This window comes from Sturnira hondurensis, unplaced genomic scaffold, assembly GCF_014824575.4.
Source record: "Sturnira hondurensis isolate 20B ecotype Veracruz unplaced genomic scaffold, ASM1482457v3 Scaffold0021795, whole genome shotgun sequence".
Taxonomy (NCBI): domain Eukaryota; kingdom Metazoa; phylum Chordata; class Mammalia; order Chiroptera; family Phyllostomidae; genus Sturnira; species Sturnira hondurensis.
This window is the reverse complement of record NW_028094426.1, coordinates 10,387,396-10,415,253: the sequence shown is the minus strand read 5'-3', so window position 1 is coordinate 10,415,253 and position 27,858 is coordinate 10,387,396. Positions and strand designations below refer to the sequence as shown.

Sequence of the window (27,858 nt, the reverse complement as noted above, 5' to 3'; positions counted from 1 at the left end):
AGTTGCCTGTGACCTCGGACTAGGCTAAGGCCTAGGCCAAGAGTTTCAGCCTCAGCAACCAAGCGGAGCCTGCATCATCTGTACAATCCAGAGGTTCTTTTCAGACTTAAAACTTCAGACACAGCAGATGTTCAAGTTTTGACTAAGCGACCTTATTCCTGCCCTCTCTGAAGAAAGCATTCATGTCTAGTCTAGCACTTTAGTTTCACAGCCTTTAGAAACCAGATTGGTAGCCTGTGATCGCCAGAGCTGTGCGGGGAGTCCAGTTTCATCTGGTCTGGTTAAAATCAGATGACCAACTCCATACAGAGCTGCCCTCCAAGCCAGCTCCTCACACTGCTGGAGTCTCTGGGTTTACAGGAGGCCAGGCACTTGCTTATTGGAACAACGTGCCCGGTATTGGGCAAGCAGAATTTGGTAAAGAGTTTGTGATTTTGCTTGAGAACCAGTGCTGCTCCCAAGTGCCTTGCCACAAGTGCGGGCTCTGGAATTACTTAACTATACCTGCCTAGGACGCTGTATTATGAGAAATGCCACCTAGTGGGCGCAGCGACGTCTGACACATCGTGCGCGACCTCCAGGGGCATTTATTTCTTGAGCTCTTGGTACATGTGGACGGAGAACGTCTTCTTCCGGATTTTCCTAACCATAGTTCCTTAATTCTCAATACTTTATTTTCCTGAGTGGGAGCGTGAACACTGAAACCTCAGGATCCAATAAATTCAAAGGATCCAACCCAAAGCAAAGGTTTTCTATATTGATTGGACAGAGCTGGAGAAGGCGGTCTCTCTGCTCGCGTGCTAATTGGGAGTGGAGCCTGCCTATCATTGGTTGTGGGCGGTGAGAATATTGCGGCGTCCAATGGGAAGGCACTGCCTAGTGACTGTAAAGTATTGAGAGAGACAGTTCCGGTGTGTTACGTTTCATTCCTAAACCCGGAGGGGATCGCTGTTGTTATTTCTCTCCGTGGAGTTTTAGGCGAGAGGTGAACATGTCTGGTCGCGGCAAACAGGGCGGCAAAGTGCGGGCAAAAGCCAAGTCCCGGTCCTCCCGCGCAGGACTGCAGTTCCCAGTGGGCCGAGTGCACAGACTGCTGCGCAAAGGTAACTACGCGGAGCGAGTTGGCGCTGGGGCGCCCGTATACCTGGCAGCGGTGTTGGAGTACCTGACCGCGGAGATCCTGGAGTTGGCAGGCAACGCCGCGCGTGACAACAAGAAGACCAGAATAATCCCTCGCCACCTGCAGCTCGCCATTCGCAACGACGAGGAGCTAAACAAGCTGCTGGGAAAAGTCACCATCGCTCAGGGCGGCGTCCTGCCCAACATCCAGGCCGTGCTACTGCCCAAGAAGACGGAGAGTCAGAAGGCGAAGAGCAAGTGATTCTGACGCCCCCAGAGGGGAGCTGGCTTTTTGAGCAAAGCCTCTTCATAAAAATCCCGCAGTGGTTTTGAATATGCTGGATGTCACGGAGGGTCAGCGCTATCTGTTGGGGTGGGCTGCCAGGGGTCCAGCGGTGTGGGGGACCAATAAAGTCGGTGAAAATCGTGTTGTCGAGAGAGCTGTGTAGTCCCGGGGCCTGCCGGAGACCTCTGGAGCAGGTACTGGTGGGTCGGCTTTGGTACAGGTCGCCCTCGAGGTGTTATGGGCGTGTGAAAGAGACCAGGAGGGACCCATTGTCCTGGAGGTGGGCAGAGATGGGAGCTCTCCCTGCTCGCCTTAAGGTAAGGGGGAGGCAGAGTAGGTATGGGTGCGGGGGGGGAAATGATTTTTGTGGCCTCTTCTCAGGCTGTAGCTCTTACCCTGTATGGGCAGTTCCAAAACCAGTTCCAGGAAAGGGACGGTGGAACCCAGCTGGTCTGGGGCAGGAAGTTGACTATCTGGCTATACTTTTCAAAAAGTGGAATAACTTTCCAACTTGGAAGTGACTCTGAACACACTGTCAGCTTAGATTTTTCTTAAGCTGTTAGCTGTTGTGTTTGCATGGTTTGGATATCATACATACACTTTTGTTCACATTTCTTTAAAATGAAGGGAACGCCCAGTATTACATGTAGTACAGAAGCATGAGTCATGAGGTTGGAAATTTGTTCCCCTGACACTCATGTTGCATAACAGTGCAGTGCCTTTAGTCATGAGTAACATATGCTTGTGAGCTTTTAAAATGATTGAAAAGTTTTTAGCTTCAGAATGGTTTTGTTGCCATATTATGCTCCTTTGGAAATGTACTAGGTTTGATTTTGCTTTATAACAACAAATAGCCTGCTTGAAATGTTCTTCCACTGGCCCTAAGTAATAACCTCATTCCAACAATGACTATAGGGGTTGCATTGCTTAATGCCACAGAAGTTCTTTCATAAATAAGTGAGTTATGAGAAAAGGCAAGGACAAATGATTTCAGTGCGGGAAGAAGAACATTTCAGGTCAAGAATCCACATTTTAAAGTTAAACGGTGGCAATCCTATTCTGTCCTTGGTTGACCCTTCCATTTCACTCTTTTCCACAAGCTTCATCATCGTCCACAGGGCCCACAAAAAAGATATACATCCCAGTTTGTATTTCATTTCTTTGAATTAATCTTTCCTGTGAGTCAGAGTTGAAGTCTTCTTGAAAAAAAAAGTACATCTTCATCCTGTTTTCCCACATGGACTTTCTTTATTTCCTCCCCAGTATTTATCGAGCAACTATATATAACATGCTCAGTGGTAGGTGATGGGTAGTGGGAGCACAGCTATGAATGAGGCCAGATGGGGTTTTTTGTGTGTGTGTGTTTTTTTTTCCTGATGACCAAAGACAGGACAATGAGCAAATAAATATCAGAGAAAGAATTCCCCTTCAGCTTCTGTTAGTACTGTGTCACTTCACTGCTGGTGGAATGAATGTAGAGATTACTTTTCTCATGTGGTAGTCTTTGAGATGTACAAAGGCCAGGCCACACACACTTCTGTTAAACAGATTATTACCCCCTAATTGCTCAGGAGATAGATCCCAAGGATACCATGGGAAGGTTACAGAATATCCAGCTGTTCACTCCTCATCTTTCAATACAGAATGCTTCCCCATATGTCAAATAGTCATAACACCCCGAGGACTGAGATTCTTCACTTACTGCATATATTAGGGATGTATGGGCACTCAGTAAATTAAAAGAAGTACCATTTCCTATAGGATATGGGCTTATCCTTATAGGTTAAGGTATAGGTAACTGTAACTAATAAGATTTTCTGTTTTGTTTTTACTGCCTAATTCTTAGGATATTATCAGTGTTATCACTTTAGGGGCATGGTAGGCCCTGGAGAAGGACAAAACGTGTCAAGTGCTGGTTGTACATTTAAGTCTTAATTTCCTGAAAATACTTGAGGCTTATTAACAAAATGGTGAAGAAATAAGGACGAAGCCCATCAAGACATGTAGAAGAAAACAAAATAAAAGAAAAGACACTTTTCTTTTTCCTCTGAAGATTCTAACCCTGTTGCCAGGAACACAAAGAGCAGTGACTGCCACCCCACCTCCACTGCTGCTTCCCCGAGGTTCTTCGGTTCTCCTTAAATACCCACCATGCCCAGGTTCCATCAGTCCCTCATCTTACCTGGTTCTGAGAGTTGTTTTTTTTTTTTACCTGAATAATTTAGTGAAAAATGCGTACCTCCTGCAAAGTCAATTCAGCCTATGATCCTTGATGAGCAAACAGTTCTTGCCACTGTATGGCTGTTCCTTTAAAAGGCCAATATTTCTTCAAGTACAAGACCATATCAAAGAAGAGAGTACCAAAACTGATGGTACCTGAATTCTGATTTTTAACATTTATAATCCATAGTTGTATTTATAGACACACGATCTCTTTGTGGCAGAGGTAAGACATTCAATGTGGTAGTTTGTGACTTGGGTAGAACTTTTGTTCTTTGTTTTTCTGCAGGGCCAGTCTTGTCTTTGTGCCTCTGAGAACTGGCCTGTTTAGTTTTGTCTGCCTGGAATCAAAAGGTTTAGTTTGGCACCATTATTGGTGATGACTGGCCTACTACATACAAACTCTTCACAAACTCCCTTCTAATGGTTGAAAGATCAAATGCCATGGTGTTTAAGAACTCAAGCTCTCTGGAATGAGACAGGTTTAAATCCACTCTGTTCCTTATTAGGATGACTGGAAATGTTCATCTCTTTCAGCCTCAGTGTCTTCTAGAAAGTGGGCATAATAATGGAGTTTACTTTAGTGGGTTTTGAGGAGGAATCAGTGAGACAATGAATGAGAGCAATACGTTTCCCGTACAGAACCATGCTCACTGAATAGCAACAACTCTTGTTTCTATAGGCCGATGGATTTAAAGTGAGTAGCAGTAGTTATGGGACCTATTGAAATAGGTAAACATGTCATTCTAACAATCCTGTGACTTTGCTGGGAGAAAGTTGTAAGTTTAATGGCTATTTTACTAATTACAGGATATATGTAACTCAATCTTTAACAGGAAAAGGCATAATAAATTGATGCTTATGAAACGTAATTTGCATCCCCCCCACAAGACAATCTAGTTTGGAATTAATGGTTTGTTAAGTGCACCGTGCAGACTAAAAATGGGGCCTGTTTGTTCAGCAACTTACTATGTAACTGTTATGTTATATCCATGATTGATAACTTCCATTAACAAAAGTGGTTGTAATGTAATAAAAGAGACGATTATAATTTAGCAGGCTACATGTAAAGAAAGGGAGGTGCCCAGGCTGTTACAGTAATAGAGGCACCTGTGCCCCTCAGCCTGCTAGGAAGAGTGGCACCTGTGGCAGGTGAGTCTAGGTGTACCAGTCAACCTGACCGGCAGGTGGTCTGGGCAGAGGAGTAGCGTACACAAAGGCACAGGGGTCAGAAAACAACACCTGCAGCCGCATGTGAATGAATCCAGGGGGAAAGGTGTGGCCTGGAGATAAGATTGTGCGAGTTGTGACTAAAAATGGTCAGACTGGACAAAATCACCCAGAGGGAAAATCTGTGTATAGAACATGTGTACAGATATATTAGTGAATGTGTAAAAACAGCCACAGCTCACAGGGGATATGAGGGTCCCTGAGACCCAATTGTCTGGCAGAGGAAGAGGGGCCACTGAGGAAATGAGAGGATATGGCCTGAAAGACATCAGGAGACAGAGCGTAAAGGGATAAAGATTTTTTCACAATTGAAACTGCTGTACTCCTTGATACCCCCCGCCCCCGATTTGCTTATACTTTGATATATAACTAGAAAACATTCTTTAGAGTTGATTACGTTTTCCGCACACAGCAGGTGCTGACAAGCTGGCTCACTGTACTAACGGTGCCGGAGTGGGCATGCACTTTTGCGTTGTACGTAGAGAATTCAAGGTATATATGGTGACAACGGAAACCTTTTTAAAAAAAAAGATGAGAAGAATACTGGTAAGAACCAGTTTCAATTGTATTCTTTATTGTCATTCCAATAAGTTGATTATAGTTTATAAATATATTTTAATGAAGTTTGATTTTTATAAAAGTTATAGAAGCAGTGGTAACTTATTAATTTGTAAAAGCAATATAGGTATTTTCGGATGCTTAAAACATACATTTTTATAAGTCAGAAATGTTTATTTTCCCAAAAGAGGGAAATAGAAAGAGGAACAGAAAAAATAAAGAAGAAAATATAAGGAAGCCAGCTGGCTTTAGGCAGATAAAAAATTATCACTGTAAAGTTTTATTTTGTGTTTTTCTCCAAGGAGAGAAAGAAAAGTCTAGGTGTTGAAAACCAGGTTTTAACATATACAGTAATAGAATGACAACACATTTGGCTAGTAACTGGGGCCCTTGATAATTTTATCAAACCATGCAATTAAGAAGCCAGCGCTGCTTAACTCCAAATTATGGAAATGGAGAGCTAAGCCCTACAATGAACAAAATTATCTTTCATTTTACACAAACCAGACAAGCGATGTGCTCATGAGGGCTTATTTGCTTTCTGCTCTAAAGTACTTTTCAAATGAACTATCTTGTTCACATCAAAAGTCTAAGTGGCCATTGCAGTTCCAAAAGATCCCTGAGGAAACTGTACCTATTAAAGAGGTAGGTGAGTGAGTCACTGTTATAATGAGTAGACAGGAAGGAAGCAGGTGTTGGGCCTGGAAGAGGTACAGTTTTAGATTATTATAACTAGGAGTAATAGTGTTTTATAAAGATGTGTAATTTCTGATCCATTGGGAACATGGCCAATGGCCAGTCATCACCCATGGGTCCAGGCAGACAAAACTAAACAAACCAGTTCTCAGGGACACAAAGACAAGAGTGAGAAAGAAGTCTTTATTAGATTTAGAAATGGTGACCTGAAGCAAAGTGTGTCCTCAAGTCGCTGGTCGGAGTACTTCAGAATTCCGCCCTTGGAGGTCAACTCAAAAAACAGACATTTCAGGCCTCTGTCCATCCTTTCCCTTCAGACTTGGCCTCTTACAGACAATACTAAATGTTAAGCAAGCCAACAAGCAATGAAAACATGGAATAGAAGACTAAAAACAATTTATCAAAGAATACCGATTTGATTAGACAAAAAATTCCAAGAGATATTATTCCTAGAGAAACATAATAAATGACACATGGGCTTCAACAAAATACAGGAAGTCAGTTCAACATGAACTTACCTCTCAGCCTTGAGCAACTGGTGCCCCACACGGAGGGAACCACAAGGGGTTTTAAATATTCACACAGTTACGGAGGTGAGAGTCCTGGTCCCAGCAACGAGTACTTTCATGAATCTCTATTTTCGTCTATGCCCTCTGGCCAAATAGCACTGTGAACATACCGATAGTTGAATAATTTGTGTTTATTGCTCTTTGCAGCAAGGAAGAAGACATACTATGGGAAGATGTGGTGTGTCTCACTGAGAGGGTATTAGAACGTACATATTATAGGTTAGGGTAATATCATTGACTTTGGGGCTTTGCCCAGGATTGCATGCTTTTGGAAATAGAGGTAAGTGTATGGTTTGGGTAGATTAATACACCTAATAAGGCACAAGGAATGGAGTGAAGCTAAAGCTGTAATTGGTAAACAGGCCAATGCATACTGGTCAACATAGGAGTCTGTTTGGTCATTTTGATTTGGACCATTCTTGTGTTTTTGTGTTCAGACAGCAATTGCAGAGTACCACTTGTTTGTTTTGATTTTTCACAGCCACAGAACGGCCTTGTTGGTGTTCTGTGAAATTTTCCACAACAAACCGCTGTGGGGCTGTGTCAGGCTAGCTCCTAGCAACACCAGGCAACAATTCAGGCCAGTTCTGAGCTGTTATGGGCTGGGCTGCTTTCTCCTTCCTCATTAGCTAAAGACAAAACACGATACTGAGAAGAGGGCTCACGGAACAGTGGAAGCACAGACATCCCAAAGCAAAAGCCACAGGGTCCGGGCACCATGCAAGAGAGCTGCTGTCTGCGGGTATTTCAGTCCCACGTTTATGCGCTTTGTCTGAATCCTGTCATGTCCCCTTGTCTTCATGTCCAAGGAACTTTTTATATTTGTCTTTTTTGTCTCCATATAGGTTGTTACGGTTTCTTTAACATGATAATTCCTTGTATTTCTAATAGTTTTGAATTACAATTTTTACCTATATATTATATATATTTACATGTATATGTTAATAATAGGACTTTGCTCTTTCTTCCAATACCCAGCTTCCCATTTGCCTACCTCAAATAAAAAGATGTAATACTAATTTGTACTCGTCAGAAAAAACAATCTACCCAATAAAAATGTAGGTATTTATTTATATCCTTGTTAAGCCTTGGTTTTCTCATTCATATAAGGATATTAATTCCTTATTATAGAGCAGTTAGTGACTAGTGTGTGATTAAGAGCTCAATAAATGACTATCACTGTGATTATTTAATTTGTGCTTCACTGTTCTCTCCCTTTGATTTTGCCTCTCATTCAGTGTTAATGGTAATACCCTCTACCAGCCTCCTGAGCTTCATTACTTCACCAGCCTTCTTACGATTCCCACAGGTTACCGCACAACAATCTGAAACGCAGCCTGTTCCAAACTGGGCCAATTCCCTTCATTCTGCAACTCCTCTCCCAGTCTGTCACCTAATTTTGAATTTCTGTTCCTGTGCTAGTCTGGGTACTCTTCATCTTCTGCATGCAGTGGTCTCCTAATTTGCCTCCCCACCTGTCTTTCACCCTTGAGTCAATCTATCCCCTACCCTATAGCCACAGGTCTCATTATGAAATGCAAATATAATTCTCACACACACTGTAGGTACACATTGCACCAAATAGTATTCTGAGAATTTTACAATACTAAGGATTTATTATATATACGTTCAATGACTTCTCCTTCTTTCATACAAGATTTATTCAATAATCTTTACTTCTTTTTTATGGTACAAACTTTGGTTCTCCAACATCTCCCATCTTGAATAATTAGATTCTTTACCAAGTTGTTCATGGAAAAAACCATCTGTTGTTGAACAAAACTTTGGTTCTCAACCTAACAACCCTTTCATACTGATACCTGTACGATCAGTCACACATCTCAGGTGTGATTTGTTTTTTGAACAAATTGCTTCTTGAACAGCCTTCCAGCACCAAATAAGTTCAAGAACTGAGGTGCACTTACATAGGATTCACATGAAAGGCATTTAAGATACAAAGGAAACAACAGGTCTGCCTAGCCTGACTGCAAAGCATAGGTTGTCTCATGATGTGTTGTGTGTGCACGCACCTTTGTGTCCTTGCACATGGAATACACTATTGGGCCACTGGATAAACCACGTAAGCCCTTTAGCTTATTCTCATATGTAAAATGGGGAAAATATTGTTAAAGTCATGCCCTAAAATTATATGGTAGATTAGTGATTACTTTGTAAAGAAAATAGTAGCAATGTAAATTAATGTTAAGCATTCTTATTCAATTTATTTGCTTTTAAAACACATTTGAAAAAGAGTAACCTTTTCTGACTCTAATAGTTTTGAAATGTTTTAAAAGGTGTGCCATTCAATCAGTATCATTCCCACAAGTTCTGGGGGAAGCAAGCGATCTTTGAGAATAAGACCGAATGTGTTCTTAGCAATAAATAACACCTCTCAATTTTTCTAAAGTCAACATGGTAATCCTGAAGGAAAAGAATTCTTTATATTTAGAACCTAGCTTAACCACATTTTCAGTAAGATTCTCATTTTGTGTCATAAATGGTAGTAACTTTACACCCAAGTTTTAAATACTTCTTTTCTGACCATAAAAAAGATATCATGTTTATACATTATCAGGAACTCAGAGGATCTTGCAGTAGAACATTTATTTATATTTATTTCATGAAACACTCAAAGTTTAGGTTAGTGGGAAATAATTTTAATCAAAGAATTGTACATTTGCTTCCCACACATCTTGCTATTAGGAAATGATGATGTGATCCATTTCACTACAATATTACAAAATATTTACAGGAAAATATTAAAAATAAACAAAAAGGCAAGATGGGGTGAAATAAACTGTTTCCCCTCAAAATATCTACTCCAGTGCCCACCGCACACAAGAGAATAGGAACAAGTAACAAAGATTCCCCTGATCACATTTCCAAAGAACTGGAGAGAAGAAACAGGATGAAAATGGCGGCATTTCATGAAAGGGAATGGATGTCGGCAGAACTGCTTCAGTAACCAACCTATTCTGAGTGAAATGCTCTCTGCTATGCAGCGAATTCTGAACAAGGCTAAACTTTAAGATACGCCTTCAACTGAAATTAGAAAATACCCTGACAACGAAAGTGGCTCTTCTGCCTAAGTTTCCCAAGAGCCCCTTTCTCTATGAACAAATGATGTGAAACAGAAGGTGTTTGGGCATCAAAGCTGTCACAGTAACCCTTCCATCTCCTTCATAAAAGCTTCATACACATCATCCTTAGTTTGTACTGAGATGGGAACAGATGGACCAGATTTGGGAGCTGCTTTGGCAAGAGGCACAGCAGAATCATCCTCTGACTTTCTTTGGGGAGCAGCACTAGCCCCTTTATTCTCGCGACGGACCCTCAGTGCGGTGGGCACAAATCGAGTAATCTCGGCTTTGGGATTAGTGATCTGTGGCTTGGCACTGATGGTTGCTGTGGCTTTCTTCTCAATGGTGGCTGCGCTTGTGTCATCCGCCTTGGGTCGCTGAATCAAGTTGGGTGGAGCACTTAAAACTCCTGGGTTTGGCAAGGGAGCCGGTGGGAAAAGCCCAGGTGGGGCAGGTCCGAGTGGAGGCACCAAAGGTGGGCGCATCATGCCAGGGCGTGGTGGAGGGATACCTACATGAAGGAGAAAACAGGCTGCTAAACACCGCAGGAACCAGAATATAACTGATTAAGGATGTTAAAAACATAGGCTGACAACTTTAAAAAAATGGACAATTTACATAAAGTAAGCTGAAATCATGCTGCTTGCTATTTAAAACTCAAAAATATTGATAATAAGAAATATTTTATTATAAAACAAGATTCATCTTCAGTCTGTATTTTGTATTTATAGTAATTGTGTTTTCTTCCTCTACATAATGCACTACTTTAAAATATAAAGTAAAACTGAAATCACCAACTGGCTTCAAATATGACTTCAAAATGGTTACATTTCAAACGTGACAGTCTAAGAGTCTGTCCCAGTTGTATAGTACAGACAAGGTTAGGTTTGATTCCCATGCATTATTTAGTGACGTCCACATCACTTCTCCCCAAAATGGTAACTCTGTAAGTGGGAAATGAGATACTGCAACTAATCACAACTAAGTCACCATTCCTGGAAAATAATTCAGGTTTCATTGATGGTTTAGACTATCATCATCATTTTATCAAGAACAGCAGGTTTAACTTTTCTTCAAATGCCACTTTCAAGACTGAATATCAAACACCCAATTTTATCAAATCTATGATGCTACAGCTCATACAAAGTCATAAATATTGCACATACAACTGAGAAGAAGGGAAAAAAAGGTCCCAGCTTGGAGATCTTTAATGTAAAGATTTTTTAATAGAAATGATCTTTACATTAAACTGTGGCAGTTGGCGCAGTAAACCAGAGGTACTTGCCACACATAAAAAGACAAGAAAATCTGCATACCAGCACTGATACTGGGTTGAAGGAAAAAATCTCCCTTGTGATTTTGAACATTAATTGGTACTTAATGCAGATGTATGGAATCACTACAGTTATAAGATCTAAAAAACTTGAAGAATGTTTTAAAAAGATTTTATTCATTTATTTTTAGAGAAAGGGGAAGGGAGGGAGAAAATGAGGGAGAGAAGCATGGATTGGTTGCCTCTCGCATGTCCCAAACCCAGGACCTGGCCCACAACGCAGGTATGTGCCTTGACCAGGAATTGAACTGGTGACCCTCTGGCCTAGGATGACACCCAACCCACTGAGTCATGCTGGTCAGGGCTCAAATGGAGAATTTAAGTAATAGGTGGAATCAATGCAAATACTCTGTGGATGAACCCAAGTTCAATCCAGGTTAACAGCAATTAAAAAGCACCATTTTAAGATACTCCTTTATTTCAGGATACTAAAATATAAAAATATGTCCTGCAGCAAATGAAATACACAGGATGGGGCAAAAACAGGTTTACAGTTGTTGTTCATATAGAAAATAATGCAATAATTAATAATAATACAAGAATAGCTGTGTTTCTTGCACTCGCAACTATAAACCTACTGTGCCCCACACTGTATAGGAGACAGTGTTTGTTATGGACCAAAAGCTTTACCTGGAGGTGCAGGGGGAGGTAGCCTTGGCGGGGGTCCCCGAGGAGGAGGGCCAGGAGGCAGACCTGGAGGTGGACCTGGGGGAGGGCCGGGGGGTCGGCCAGGTGGTGGTCCTGGAGGTAAAAGTCGAGGTAAAGGCCCTCGCAGTCCTGGCATTCCAGGTGGTCTCAGGAATGGAGGAGCTCCTGAAAAGAGAAAAATCATAAATTAATGTCAAATGAATATATATGAAGTAGTAATTATGGTTAACAAATAAAGGTAACTCAGATGTGGTTTGATGTATCACTCTGACCTAAAATCAGGTAACTTCAAAAATTGACTGAAATGTGTAGAAGCAGAATTCATCCAACAATATTTGAGCACCAGAGAGAGAGTACTCAATTTCTTACGAATCACCTCTTTGTTACCCAGCACTGACAACAAGCATACTCAATGACAGCTCTGTTGGGCTAGAAACATTATGAAGATGCGAAAAAAAATTTTAACTTATTTTAAGTTCCAGCTAAGATGGAGGTGTGGGTAGACATGCTTTGCTTCTTCACACAACCAACTGAAAAACAAAAGAACCACCACGACTGTCAGAAAACTATATGGAAGCCCAACAACCGAGGAGTTTTAAAAAAACATTCATCTAGACTGGTAGGACAGGTGGAGACAGGGAGTGGGGGTGGAAAGGATGCACAACAAGGAGGCAGACCCAGGCAGGTGGCAGCTAGTGGACTGCTGGTCCCACATTCATGTGAGTTTAAGCTGGGAGGAACAACTGGGGAGCAAGACAAATCGCACAACCCAGGGTTCCAGCGTGGGATATTAAAGGCTCAAAACCCCTGGCTGTAAAAACCTGTAGGGGGTTGGGGTGAAGTGAGAAACTCCCAGCCTCACAGGAGAGTGTTGGAGAGACCCATAGGGTCCTAGAATGTACACAAGCCCACCCATCCTGGAATCAGCACCTAAAAGAATAAAATCCTCTTGTGGGAAGTGACAGGAAGTGGAGCGAGAGCCGAACAAGCTAGCAACTGGTACTACTCCCTCTCAGACCCCTCCTTCACATACAGTGCCACAATGCAGCAATGTGGGTTGCCCCATCCTAGTGAATACCTAAGGTTCCACCCCTTACAACATAACAGGTTTGCCAAAACAAAGAAATATAGCCCAAATGAAAGAACAGATCAAAATTCCAGAGAAAGAACTAAGCAACAGGGAGGTAGCCAACCTATCAGATGCAGAGTTCAGAACACTGGTAATCAGGATGCTCACAGAAATGACTGAGTATTTCCTCAAAATAAAGGAAGATATGAAGGACATGTGAAGTGAAATAAAGGAAAATATACAGGGAACTAACAGTGACAAGAAGGAAACCGGGACTCAGATTAATGGTGTGGGCCAGAAGGAAGAAATAAACATTCAACCAGAACAGAATGAATAAACAAGAATTCAAAAAAAGGAGGAGAGGCTTTATCTCAGGGACAACTTTAAACATTTCAACATCTGAATCACAGAGGTGCCAGGAGAAGAGCAAGAAACTAAAAAGTTATTTGAAAATATAATGAAGGAGAAATTCCTCAATCTAGCAAAAGAAATAGACTTCCAGGAATTCCAGGAAGCTCAGAGAGTCCCAAAGAAGTTGGACCCAAGGAAAACACACAGCAAGGAATGTCATAATTACATTAGCCAACATTAAAGATAAGGAGAGAATCTTAAAAGCAGCAAGAGAAAAGGAGACAGTTACCTACATAGGAGTTCCCATAACACTATCAGCTGATTTCTCAAAAGAGACCTTGAAGGCAAGAAGGGGCTGGAAAGAAGTATTCCAAGTCAAGAAAGGCAAAGACCTACAGCCAAGATTGCTCTATCCAGCAAAGCTTTCATTTAGAGTGGAAGGGCAGATAAAGTGCTTCTCAGATAAGGTCAAGTTCAGATAAGAAGTTCATCATCACCAAGCCCTTATTATATGAAATGTTAAAGGGACTTATCTAAGAAAAAGAAGATGAAAAATATGAACAGTATGATGACAACAAACTCATAACTACCAACAACAGAACCTACAAAACAATAACAAAAACTATGCAAACAACTAGGACAGGAACAAAATCACAGAAATGGAAATCACATGGACGACTTCCGCCAAGATGGAGGCATAGGTGGAAACACTGTGCCTTCTCCTACAACCAAGTTTGAATAAAACAAAGGATTGGAGAAACAAAGACACAACCAAAGGACAGAAAATTGAATTATACAGAAGTCCGACTACATCTAACCGTTCAACGGGGACGGTAAGAGGGGCGGAGCCAGCAGTGAGCGGGGTCGGGCAGGACAGGGCCCCCGACNAGGCATAACGACTAAGAAGCATAAATGGTAGGTACAAAATAGACAGGGGGAGGCTAAGAGTAGTATGGGAAATGGGGAAGCCAAAGAACTGATATGTATGACCCAGGGACATGAACTAAAGCGGGGGAATGCGGGTGGGAGGGGAAGTGCAGAGTGGAAGGGGACAAAGGGGAGAGAAAAATGGGACAATTGTAATAGCATAATCAACAACGTATTCTTAAATATTTATTTTTTAAAAAGATTTTATTTAGTTAGTTATTTTTAGAAAGAGGGGAAGGGAGGAGAAAAAGAAGGGAGATAAATTTCTACTGGCAGCCTCTCACGCGCTCCCAACTGGGGCTCTGGCCCACAACACAGGCATGAGCCCTGACTGGAAATCGAACTGGTGACCTTTTGCTTTGCAGGCTGGTACTCAACCCACTGAACCACACCTGCCAGGGCAAAAGGAATTCTTAAATGGTTCCACCATGAGCTGAAAATGGACTACAAAATCAAGTGCTTCAGTGATCTTCTGAAACTCATTATGATAAATTTGAGGACCACAAAGAATGTCATTAAGATAGGCCATTTTGCTTTGAACTAACAGGAAAAGGATGAAGTCAACTGAAGAAAACTTAATTGGCTATAGAGAAGGAATAAAATCATAAAGAGCCAAGAAGTTGTATATGTTATTTCATACTGTAAATAAACATATTTTTTAAGCTGAAGATGTGATTAATACCTATCACTTTTGTCTCCAACTATAAAGATTACACCGACATCCAATAACCCCCAAACCAAGGGACAGGACAGAGCATTTACTGTGTCCTAGTCTCACTGGCTACCAATCTTGAATAGGGTCAACCTGTCATATTAAAAAGTAGTATCAAAAGAAACTCTCAGCTATATACTCAGTTTCTGCCTAATGGCATCATAATCAAAGAATGCTGAAAGAACAAACCAGTCGCACTCGTCCCCCAAGAACCCTTGATTTCTAGGTAACTGCACTAGGAGGAAAAGAAAACACCACTAACAATACGTATTTTTTGGAATGACTTCACTCTAACCACATGTAGACCTAATTATTTATTTATAGCATGTAAATGCTTACCTGGAGGTGGCCCAGGAGGAAGACCAGTAGGCGGTCCAGGAGGTCGTAAAGGTGGAGCAGGAGGTGGTCCAAGAGGAGGTGGTCCTGGCATGGGAGGTGCCTGAATCTGAGAAGGGGGGACAGACTGCGGGGGAGCTTGTTGCTGTGAAGATGTGCCATCAGAAAGAGATTCCTCTTTATGCTGTTTTTGTGACTGCTTTTCTGCTTCAGAATCATCAGAATCACCTTCATCATCGTCCTCTGAAAATTCCTCTACTTCCCGACCCTCCTCAGGGATTTCCTGACCTGAAAGATATTCAAACCAGGTAAATGGAGTTAATTTTTTATAGCCTGTAAAAGTGTGCTGCCTGAAGACACATGCTCAGTAAATGCTTTCTGAAAATAAACAACCAAATAGTCTTGTATAAAATACCTAAGGTAAAGAATCAAATACTATTCCACTCGTCTATGCTAGTAGGCTTTAGAATAAGACAGACCTGGATTTAAATGTCAGTTCCACCACTTACTAATTACATGTAACTCTGGGTACTTTAATGTCTCCAAACCTGACCTTTTGTAAAACGAGGATTTATAATTTATTTCAGGGTTGTTGGGATACTAAATAGAAAAACATACGTAAGCACCTGGCAAGAGGAAATACCAAAGGGAGACTCACCACTCTTTTCGTGCCTTACCTGCCATTCGAAGCATCATGGCTTGAAGAGGGGTCAGCTCCTTAATGTTCTTCTTTTTCTTCCTTGATTTCCCGGGCATATCTGCAAACCGTACACTCAGACCTAAGGTGCCAGAGGAGGGTGGGGGTGGAATTGGCATCAACACAATTCAGTAAATGCTTACCAGAGAACAAATACTATAAATTACTAGACACGAATGTTGCCTGCAAATTTGTTGTAAAACCTGGCAGAAGATATGCACAGAATAAGACAGACATACTAACATCTTTTTGCCAATAAAACTGAATACACAGATAAAAATAACAAACATTTTTTTAGAAGAATATAAGTTACTAAAATTGGTCAAAGAAGTGGTAAGACTGGAAGAAACAGAAATGAACCAAAGATCTGTGTTCACTGAAGGGCACCTGGATGAAATAATTTTACAAGGAAATTCAGCCAAAGATTACACTACAGAAACTTCCTGCAAAAGTACATAGGAAAAGAGAATGCTGTCCAGAAGTCATGAAGTCAGCATAATACTGACACCAAAACTAACCTACTGGCCAACATAAAATATAAGCAAATTTAATCAGATAGTGTTTTAAAAAAAGGAAGAAAACTGTAAACACGTAAGATTGGTCCCAGAAATGTAGGATAGTTTAACATTAGACAAGCTATAAGGTAAGTATTTCACCTTTTATCCTAGAAAACTTTTAATGCAAGTCATTACAATAAACAACTTAAGAAAAAAAACCCATTAACAATACCCCAACAGATGCTTAGAAAGTATTTACGACAGAAGCTCTTGGCAAACTAGAAGGGAACTTCTTAACTGGGAAAAAAAAGTTATTCACTGGATGCTTTTCAACATCATACTAGATGATACAATGTTAGAAGCTTTCTTACTTGGTAAACACAGAAGGGTAGGAGTTCCATGTGGGAAGGGCTTTAGTTTTGTTTATATCCTTAGTACCTACAAAATGCCTTGCATATAGGAAAAACTCAGTACATATTAGCTGAATCACCACTGAATCACAGGACAGCCATTTTCAGCAAGACGGCACTGATGAGTCCATATTAAAAACACCAGTTGTCAGAAAGAGGAAGACGAGGCAGACCGCAGTCCCAGAAGAAATGCAGCTGCTGTGGCTCTAACAGCTTTCTACTTCCTAGTACTTGTTCCTACGTTAAGGGCCCTCTGTAATTTTTCATTACTGGCTCTCTCTACCCACTCTGTTCAACTAGCTTTTTGATTTGCAACCATAATTCTTAAGAAATAGGAGAAAAACCTATCATTATTATAAATGATAATATTTTTAGCATTAACTAATACATAAATATGGACTTGCTGGTACTAAAACAATTCCAAAAGCAGCTCTAAGACCATTGAGATGCGACACATCATACATTTTGTACTGCTCAATACCTATTACAATGGCTCAAATTTTCTTGATGAATGTGTTAACTACTTTAAAAGTACATGTAACTCAGTCTGAATTTATAATAATCAAACACACACATTATGGATACGTTCCATTGAGTCATGACTCTACTCAAAGGCATACCTGCGTTATAATTCTGGCTCTGGTTCAAATAATATACCCCAATCACATACAATTTAAGGGGCTTCAAATGTAGGTATTTAAATAGACTCATTAAAGAACAACAATCTGAATATGGTTTTCTCAACAGTTATGTGGTTATTCTTTCTTTCCTATACATACCCATGAGAGCACATCTTTATGCTGTTGAAGAGCTATTATCATTTCCCTCAAAAGTAAACTTTATTACATAGACATTTTTATTACATACACTGTTTTTTAAAAAGAAAATCCATCAGTATTTATTGTCAGGAACTTTGAGATTGCTGAGACATAAAGATGAATGCAGCTCTGACCTTTCCGTTCAAGGAGCCCACAATTACTTTCACACATGTATTAAGAAGTCAGGACCTTCTGCCTGTGTCCCATTTACTGATCAATACCATGCAACCTCCATCCGCACATACCTGATTTCTTTTCTTCACTGTTGTTTCTTTCATTATCATCGCGGTGCACAAATTCATCCCCTTCACTTTCCCCATCTGATCTGTCAGTGTCGCTGTCGTCAGTACTGTCATCATGCTTGTCTTGATCCATGTCCTCAGGATAGCCGTCATCTTCACTGGTGCTGGAGACATCATCATCATGACCCCGCTGAGCTGGAAAGGGAGGAGGGAGCAGGGGATGGGTAATGTGACTGGTTCCTCCACTACATGGTACCCCCAAAACACAGAGAATTATGCTCATTATGTGACAATAATCTAATTGTTTAAAAAACTTCTGTGCAGATCTGGGCTATTTGGATAGGCTGACAATATTTTCATTTGGCAATTTAAAAGATTCAGATTTGAAAACAAATCACATTTAGAAGTTATATATACAAAATCACTGTGCACACGGCGAAACTCTATAGTCTGTGACAATAAAGCTGAAGGGAAACAGGTATCCACATCTTAGGGAACTGGTAGTAGGCGATATTTCTAAGAATAGCCTAATTTAAAACACAACAAACATTTCTATACTTTGCTATGTAGGATGCTTTTATGTAGGTAGATCCTACGATTTATCCATATGGTATTCTCATTTATTTCCCAATTCTGAGGGTGGTGGACAAGATGTAAAAACAGGGCCAATGTAAAAGCTGGGTAGCTTTTAAGAGCAAAAGGAACAAGCACCCCTTACCAAGTTCAGGACTATATAACATGTCTTCATCTCGCCGACGAGAGGGAAGATCAAGGGCAAAGCCCACTTTACGGCCATACATTTGCAAGACTTGAGGAGGAGGTGGGCCAGGGGGTGGACCTGGAGGTTTTCTGCCAGGGGGCAAACGTGGAACACCATGTCCAAGAAGAGGAAGAATAGAAACTGCCCGAGTTGGAGGTCTGCAAAGAAAATTTCACAGTAATCATGTTAACAGTGGTATTTACTTTTCTAAACAATTTTCAAGGAATTTTAAAATTTCATCTTTAATCAAATGAGGCACTGCTTATATTCATTCACTTTGTCTTTTATTTCCCACTGCATTAATTTTGGCTCTAGACAGTCAAGAGGTGCTTTTAATACATGCTATTTGGTTATGCTCCCGCGTACCCATAGGCTGAGGTCTTCTTAAGGATGGAGGGAGGCTGGGCACCAGGTAGTGGAATATCCTGGATCAAAATGTTAGAAGGTGCATGCGGCATATCTGGCAAAGGAATACTATCCACTTCCACGTGCTGAGCATTCTGAAACAGAGAGAAACTTTCAGTAGTACAGTAAGAGTAATCTATCAACATGAGAAGTTCAATCAGCTGTTCTATAACCTGGATTTGCTTTTCACCTAACATGAACATCTCAAAAAACAAAAACAAGAACAAGCCTCTTCAATACTGAAAATAATCTATCTCCTCTAAAAGAACCAAACTCAGTTTTTTTTCTCCTCCCGGTATCAATTCTTGTTGGTTTTGGTTTGAAATAACTGCTGTTTAGAGAAGTCCAACTGGTAAAGTTTCTAGTACTAGAGTCATTCTATTTAATATTCTGGAAAATAAATAACACGTATCAATTAACTCAGCATGTTTCCAGTGGCAGAGGTCGGGCTCTAAAATTAGTCAGCCTTTGAAGAGTTTCTGCCACATACTAGCTGCATGACTAAGCAAGTTCTTAGTTTCCTTCTTCTGTAAATGGAACCCATATTACCTGCTTTACGAAAATGATAGCATTCAGGTTTTTTACATTTTTGAGGTAAATTTACAATGACATGTATAATAAAATCAGTGAGTTCTGACAAATACATATAGCATTTCATACTTGTTCCCAGTCAGTCCCTAACACTATCCCAAGATAATCGCTGCTACAAATTTTTTGCCTGTTCAAGAATTTCACAGAAATGGAACCACAACCACAGAGGTTCAGGATGTTTTTAAGATTTAAGACTATCTGAGCCATTCCCAGCTTTTGGCTAGTACTGTATTGGCAGATGGATTAACTTCTCTTGTACGTGTTCAGTTTGCCAAGAAACTGCCAAGAGGAAGAGGCTCAATAATCAATTCTCCCATTAACAAGTTGAAGAGCAAATCTAAACATAACACTTTAGTTCCTCTTTCTAAAGAAACTTGGTTACCTTGACAGCATCAAAATATTGGCTAAGCTGTGCCCTCTTCTGTTCATACTCCACTTCTAGCTTCCTCAGTTCTTTGTAAATATCTGGATTCTCTTTCTCGTAGAGCCGAAGAATTCGTTCAAAGGTTTCACGCAGTTTTTTACGCTTGTCTTTCAGCACCTTCTCATTTAACTGTGGCTGTTGCACTGGGTTAAACTCTGAGAGAAAAGAGATTATGGAATTAAACACAAAAAGGTCATTTTATTTAGGTTATCAATAGACTGTACCATTTCATCAAAAACTTATATGCTAGAAATTTTAAAAGGGGGCTAGACATCAGATATATCCTTTCATTTCTAAAGAACTGCAATTCATACTTATGAAAATTCCATCCCTTTAAGATGGCCACTTTCCTTTCTAAAAAATGTCACCCAATTATTTTTCATCTTTGCAATAAAAATCCATTTTTACCCCTCTATGCTAATACAGTTAAGCTTCAGCCAGGCAGACTTGGGTTTACACACTACATTGACTCTGTCATTTAATTTTGAGATCTTGGGCACATCATTTGAATTCTCTTATTTTCAGCTTCTTCATCTGCAAAATGTGGACATTAACTACTTCACAACAAAGGCCTGATGATTAAAGGGGATCACAAACTAAATACCCAGTGGTATCTGGCTTATCACTTTTATAAAGGACTGGTGCTCTTCGTCTAGCTACCATATAACCCATGTTAATGGGCCTTAATTTCAGGGCCTCTGTCCCAGGAGGGATTAGCACAAGACTCTCGGCCTGCCTGGTTAGTCACACCCGCCCCCCTCCATCACCCTTGCCAGTGACTGACTCAGAGATCAAATGGCACAGGATCCAGACTGGGGCCAGATCCTTGTCCGAGGCCTTTAAATGTAGATGTGGAGGAGACGCTCTCACAAGCAGGAATGAAATAAATGGAGAGCTATCCGTGGTCTTGTCTCCCAACCGCCACTACATTCCACATATATATTTTGTCTCCCATCTCAAGAAATTCATTAGCAGTATGCTGAACAAAGCTAACAGACAAAAGGCCAGAGATGGACAGGCTTGATAATGGCATCAGGATTTCCAAGTTATAAGAGTCAATATATGCCCTTTTCCCCTTAAAGTAGTTTGTACTGAGTTTTATAAATTGTAATTATGGTGCTGATAAACAATGTTCCCTTCTCCTTTTTCTTAAAGAATAACAAGTTTAATTATCCTCTTCCCTAAATCCCATTAACTATTAATCTTGGCGATTTATTCAAAACCAGAAGGTATGGTCTTACACCACAGTACTCCTCGTGTGATTAAGCCACATAAATCAATTCAGGACTGGGAAGGACTGGGCATCACACAGTCTGGCCCAGAACTCAGTGCACAGGCTCAGCCACATCATGTTAGAGAGCTTGTAACTCTGCACCCTCACATACCTGGATTTTTTTGAACCCTATTTAATGCATCAGTGAAGAGATCCACTGTAACTTTTTCACTGTTTTTTGGCAAACCACTGAAACTTTTTGGGTACTTTTGTAAATGAAACTTATAAAGATTCCTTTAATATATAATTTTAAAAAGTGGCAGGGGACAGAAGACAATTGGCAAAAAGCTGACTGCTGAAAAGTACATAGTTGACTTGAGCACTTTATTCTTGCACACTGGAAAACTTCTATTAAAAAATCCTATGTTCTAATGTTAAGAAAATTGGTATTTGTGGGTTGGGATAAAATTTCCAGGGGTAGCATCACATACGATTCTTTAAATACCTTAGATGCAAGGAAAGGTAAGATGCAGTTACCTCATGTGCTTCTAGTAATGACAAAGCAGGGATACTGAAGATGTAGATATTGCTTCTCGGCCTTTTGGCTAAGATCAAGTGTGAAGATGTAGATAAAGGGACTGAATAAAATTATTCTATGAAATGTGAAAAGGGGGATCCTAATATTTAATATTGGTATTTGATGATTTCAGCTACATCCTTACTAAGCAGTCAAGTATCTTTGGATCTCACTGGAAAATGTGGAAAACTGGTATACTCATGGTGGTCTAACAGATTTATGTGGTAGTTGCTAGCATTACAAAACAAAACAAGACAAATAAAAAACCCCAAAGGAACTTCAGAAGCCAGATTTCTGTCTCCTCTCAAAAAGTGAGCTGGCCAAAGTGGGTGTTCAATCCCTCCTAACAACAATTAGCGCAGGCTGAATAATGGCTTCGCGCTTACTCCAATGACATCTGCAGATTACAATGACTCCCTACCATTGCGGTTTGTCTTTCTGACATTAAAATACATTCAAGCATCAAATGCCACCATGCTTTGCTTTTGCACATGCCTCTGTTGCTTCCACTCATTATCTGCCTGCCTCTGTGTATCAGACTATTGTCTCCACTATCAAATTTGGCCCTTTAACATATTCTTACCCATTTCATCCAATTTCTCCATGTCCCGGATAATCTGTTTGGGATCCTTCATCTTCAAAACTGCAGCTCGTACCATCATGCGCTGTTTTTTGTTCTTAGAAAAAGGCAATAGCAGTATGTGAAGAAGCTGGACACTAATGAGGAGTTTTTATTTCAATGTGCTTCAAGAATCTAAACTGAGGTTGAACTTTTTGGTTTCTTGATCACTTATTTTTTTAAAAATCTTTTTAAAAATATTTTTTATTTATTTCTTATCTTTAGAGGGGAAGGAAAGAGGGAGAGAAACATCAGTGTACGGTTGCCTTTCGTGCGTCCCCTGCTGGGAGTTGGACTGTAGGAAACCGGCCTGCAACCCAGGCATGTGCCCTGACTGGGAATCAAATCGCGATCTTGATCACTTGTTTCATCCACGAGAAATTATATAATTTTTTTACTCAAAACTGTTTCATCTTTATACAAAAAGGTAAATAAATGTTATTTATTTTTACATGTGCTCTCTGAGGGAAGTATTTGAGAGATGTAGTTACTGAAAACATTTTTTTAATAAACAAAGGTGTCAGCTACATTCTAAAATTATATACCAGAGAAAAGTTTTGCAGGATTTAATGTTAATATAACAAGAACACACAATTAAAAACAATTAAAAACCTAACTTTTCTGAATGTATTAAGGCCATGATGCTAAAAAGTACATCCTCCCCTATTCTGGGAAGCACTTTGTGACAAGCTCAACAGCTACATAACCAGGAAAATGAACAGACAAAGCTACTTTGTATCACATTTATTTTCATTCACTAATTCAGTGGCCATTAACAAAGTAGTATGTTTTAATAACTACCAAAAATGAGTTGCTTTCAAAAGTAGTTATTTGACTCACTGGGAAAGTTAACCAGCCACCTTGCTGTGAGCTTATATGCAAGGTCAGGTCAGTTTCCAGGTACAGATGGTCCCCGACCACTGTTTGACTTCTGACTTGACGATGATGCTAAAGTGATACCAATTCAGCAGAAACCGTACTTTAAATTTTGATCTTTACCTGGGCTGGCCATATGTAACACGACAGTCTCTCATGATACTGGGCAGTAGGCAAGCTAATTTTGCCTAGCTGTAGCCTAATGTAAAAATTCTGAGCATGTTTAAGGTAAGGTGGGCTACACTGTGCTGTCTGGTAAGGTCAGAAATATTAAAAGCATTTTGAATTAAGACATTTTCCAACTTATGATGGATATATTGGGACATAACAGTAACCCCATCTTAAGTCAAGGAGCATCTATCTGTATGGTACTTTGAAATTTTATGGCTTGTTATAAAAAGTGTAAAGTATATTTTCTGACAAATAACTGGAAATGTTATTTTGAAATCCGCTAATCCCAAATGACAAGATGTGCCAAACAACATGGATAACTAATTTGATGCATCTGAAACCCATACCTTTTTTAATTCTCTCTTCCGGGCTTCTTTTCCTTGAGGGAGAGAAAGAACATAAACCTTTAAAACTATTACAGCTGTTAAAGCACCTTCTAACACAGATAACGTGAACTGCGGGCCCGCCCTGCCCATGGCCGGGCTGCGCAGCATCCCTGGCCTCTCCCCACTGTGTCACTAGCACTGTTCTAATATTGTCAACTAAAAATATCAACAATTTTTGGTTTTCTTAATAATTAGAAACCCCGAAGAAAAAATGATGCCATAAAATATTACACAAGAACTTGACAAACCAATTTATTCAAAATCCCAAATACAAAAAGAAGGCTTAAGCCAATTCTACTTTGCAAGTAGAATCAAATCAGAAATATGGACGATTTTTTGAATGACTTGAAGTTTTATCTATTTTTTTAAAGATTTTATTTATTTTTAGAGAGAGAGAAAAGGAGGGAGAGAAACATTGATGTGACAAATATCCATTGGTTGCCCCTCGTGCCCACCCTGACCGCAGACTGGACCCGTAACCCATGCCCGTGGCCTGACTGGCAAATCAAACTGGTGACCCTTTGCCATGTGGGTCTGGTTGCATGTTTTGCAGTTTTAATCATGTGCCCACAAGAACTCTGGTTAACTTCATACAACCGACTCCTGGCACTGCTGGTCTGGTAATTAGGGCATCACGAAACAGATGCCCTAGCGCTTGCACTTTTCACCACTTCTCTTCATCACCCACATGAATGGATACTTACGGGCTTGGTCCGTGGGGTTCATAAATTTCCCACTCTTGGTGGATGATGTAGATCTTCGTCCCATGTTGATAATCTGTGTGGTTCACTTGTTCATTAAAAAAAAAGTTTCAACCTAAGAGTGTCCAAACCTGTAGAAAATTTGTATGAGAATATATTAGAGCTTATCTGAGCCAAACTGATGACCTGCCTGGCAGCAAGATCTCAAAAATGCTCTGGATAATGACAGTTTTGCAGTCTCTTTCATAGGGGTTGGGGGAGGGGGGAGTGTAAGAATGATTACAGTGAGGCGGGAGAAAGCAAGGGGGGAAATATCTATGACTGGGTTACAGTATACTGCATTTTGCCACGTATAACACACACTTTTTGCCCAAATTTTTGAGGTAAAGATAAAGATGCACATTACACATGGGTCATACCTGAAATAACTTCTGTTTTTGTGTTTTGTAATTATTTGTTATGTAAAATTTCTTGTACCATGTTAAAAATGCTAAAATTCCTTTATAATACAAAAAACAAGTATCTAAATATAAATAAACAAACAATTGAATTAAAAAATTAAAATGAAAGGGCTTTTTCCCCTGAAAGTATGGGGCAAAAATGTGTGGGTGTGCAGCACACACAGATGCACGTTATACATGGCAAAATATGGTTAGTAAGATTATGTGCCCCTTGAAGGTCGTCCTTAAGCCTCTGAGGGGGTCTGAAAAAGCAGCATTTCAAAAATGTGTTAACCTAGGTGCGCCAAAACAATCGACAGGGTTTGCCTAACGAAAAGTTAAACCTTTTACTATGGAAGTTATGGGCCCCAGGCAAAATTTTTAGGAGGTCAGAGAATGACACCATTCCTTCTTGATGAAGATTTTATCAGACATTATCAAGTCGATAACTCTCTCAGCAAGTGTTCTACTGCCTTCACTGGTGCTGAATGTTCCAAAGCTGTTCCAATGCTAACTAATTTAGCCTGTTAAGGGTTTCCTTCTCAGAAAAACTGAATGGGGGCTGTGGAAGGCAGAAGCATACAAATTTAGTATAAATACAAGCTCTCATATCTTTGATGATCCATACCTTTTCTGCTTTCCTCGCTCAATTACCCTCAGGCTCTTGTTTTGACTCATCTTTCCCAAACTGAACCAGAATACGAATTACAGAATTTATTTTTTTTACAGAGGATGCTGGAGCCTTAGCCTGCGCAAACTACTTTAACTGTCTCAAAGCAGGGGCGATCGGGAAATTGGGCCACAGAACCATGAGGGAACTCAAAACAGCCAAAAAGGTTCCAAGGAGTCGGGGCCCATCTCCACCCGAGGCAACAGCAGCAGCAACTGCCGAAACCATGGCGACGGTTGACCCTGACCATCAAATCTAAGGCTACCTACCAATCAACGTGGAAAGACATGAGGCGGCGCTAGCTAACCGAGAGAAGTCAGCCGCTTAACCGGTGGTCGCCGCTCGGACCCAGGCTCGGGGATCCCCCAAGTCCGCACCCGGGAGACCCCTAATACGGAGAGAAAGAGCGGGGCTAGGGGGCCTACCGTCCCGAGGCAACAGCGCGAGCCCAAGGGAGGAACGGAAAAGATGAATAATCCGATTGGGACAATCTCGCACACTTACACTTCCGCCAGACTCTGGGACTGCAAGAAGCCGGGAGGGGACGACTCTCGCCTCTTTTATTTCGCAGGGGCCTTCACCTCTGCTCCCGGTCGGCTACCCAACAACCGCCATCTTGAAACCTCGCGCCCCTCCACCATCCCTACGTCACTTCCTGTCCCTGTGGGCTCAAGATCCTCGCACTTCTACGTCCTGGAAATGTAGAAAGTAACAAAGAACTCCAAGACCCGACTCTCTTCCGCACCAAGACAGTAGTGAATTGGCTGACGATCTGCTAAGAGCCCGCCCTAATATTACGCATACAAATACGACATTGATAGACACTTTTGTCGACCAGTAGAAATCAAAAGAGAAGCAGCTCGGATATATGATTGGCTGGTGAAAAGACGGCCCTGCCTCTTAGGACAGGTATTCTGACCTAATTCCGGGTGCTTACTTTATCTCGCCGCGCTAGATCGGCCTTGTGTAGGTTGGAAAGTGTGTGGGTGCTGTTTCTGCCTTCTGGAGTTGTATTAGTTTCGCGATTTTTTTTAATGATGTAAGCTTGTACGCTCGTTTCGGAGTGTCTGTTTGGGAATGAATCCCTAAATAATATTTGCTACTGTGTTTGGTGTGTTTTGCCAACATCATGTATGTCTGTAAATTCAGTAATTTTTAGATACACACAACATGTGTAGACCTGAGCAAATCAGTGCTCCTATTAGAGTCCCAGATTGCTAATCTACAGGATTACTTTTTTGGAAAGGAAGAGTGGGAATACATCTGTCAATTTTAATTTTACGACAGGCGAGGTTGTTATACTGTCTGTGGTCTCTTCACCAGCCAAAACGTCTCCTATGATGTCATTGTACGCACGGGATTATACCCTCAGTTTAGTCTTTGAAGATTCTCTTGTATTCATTTTTCCCCCAAGGCTCCTACCCTATGTTTTCCTCTTATAGGTAATTTTAAAATTCTGTCCTTAGAGGACATGCTTGTTTATTTCTCATCTTAATTGGAATATCCCTTATAGGAAATACGTTGTTGTAGGCCGATTCCTACAGTGAATTATAAATATTAGCAGAATATTTAAATGTGCAGTTAACCGTTCAAGATTGGTCCTAAACTAACCTTTGTCTTTGGAAATTTTTGAATTGATTTTAGACTGACTGTTGAGTCTCAGAACAGTAAAAAGATCTTGTGGTTTCAAGTGTATAAATCAGGTAGTAAACAACAATAAAAACATTTAATATTGAAGATGTCGCAAGTAAATTGCGATGTTTTGTAACTAAAAAATAATGATAGAACATGAGAGAATTAGTACATTTAAAAACTGAAGTGTTTTATCTAGCTTTTAATTTTTGAGATATGTTGAGCTTGTTAAATGTCAAGACTTTTCCTGAACTTGGATTCAAGTGTCAAGTAAAACAAACACATTCTTGCATCACAGCTTATTAATAACTTCGTGAGTTTAATCCAAAAATCTCAACAGGGAGTTATTAGTTGGTGAAGTACTTAGAAAACACTTCCGTCTGCAGAAATTTAACAACTATTACACCTCCTTAGCCTCTGGATTTTTCTGAAACTAGGTAATTAATGAAATAGGCAACCTAAAGGTTTATATAGCCAGGGCAACTTCCTAATTTTTGCTAGTATTGAAAGTGAAATTTATTTTTCTGAAAACTCATAAGGTAATAAATGATGACTTTCCTTTGAATGATAAACCCTTGTCATTCAAGCCACGCTT

General features: G+C 40.4%; 2 protein-coding genes across 3 annotated transcripts; one reads left to right on the top strand and one right to left on the bottom strand.

Annotated features, from left to right (window-relative positions):
- The first annotated feature begins 876 nt into the window (after nt 1-876).
- Nucleotides 877-1,549, top strand: H2AJ (H2A.J histone). The gene has a single exon (XM_037033766.1). It carries the CDS (start codon nt 992-994, stop codon nt 1,379-1,381), a length of 390 nt encoding a protein of 129 aa, XP_036889661.1. The 5' UTR covers nt 877-991; the 3' UTR covers nt 1,382-1,549.
- Nucleotides 1,550-9,112: 7,563 nt separating this feature from the next.
- On the bottom strand, nt 9,113-26,329 carry WBP11 (WW domain binding protein 11). Of its 2 annotated transcripts, XM_037033764.1 has the most exons (12): nt 26,136-26,329; nt 24,525-24,652; nt 23,782-23,813; nt 22,352-22,445; nt 19,937-20,133; nt 18,925-19,058; nt 18,517-18,716; nt 17,802-17,993; nt 15,812-15,913; nt 15,138-15,422; nt 11,722-11,904; nt 9,836-10,269 (listed from the first exon to the last, which is right to left on the bottom strand). In XM_037033764.1, the coding sequence occupies exons 2-12, from the start codon at nt 24,586-24,588 to the stop codon at nt 9,836-9,838; spliced, it is 1,917 nt and encodes a 638-aa protein (XP_036889659.1). In that variant the 5' UTR covers nt 24,589-24,652; nt 26,136-26,329. The 2 variants fall into 2 exon arrangements, with proteins under 2 accessions (XP_036889660.1, XP_036889659.1); XM_037033765.1 differs by lacking the exon at nt 26,136-26,329 and having other exon boundaries at nt 9,113-10,269; nt 24,525-24,588.
- Between the last annotated feature and the right edge of the window lie 1,529 nt (nt 26,330-27,858).

Coding starts and splice junctions, on each gene's coding strand:
- H2AJ (XM_037033766.1), top strand. CDS start 992: ATGTCTGGTCGCGGCAAACAGGGCGGCAAAGTGCGGGCAAAAGCCAAG.
- WBP11 (XM_037033764.1), bottom strand. CDS start 24,588: ATGGGACGAAGATCTACATCATCCACCAAGAGTGGGAAATTTATGAAC. Junction 22,446..23,781: donor GGAAGAGAGAATTAAAAAAG/GTATGGGTTTCA, acceptor CCTTTTTCTAAG/AACAAAAAACAGCGCATGAT. Junction 20,134..22,351: donor GGAGAAATTGGATGAAATGG/GTAAGAATATGT, acceptor CTTTTCTCTCAG/AGTTTAACCCAGTGCAACAG.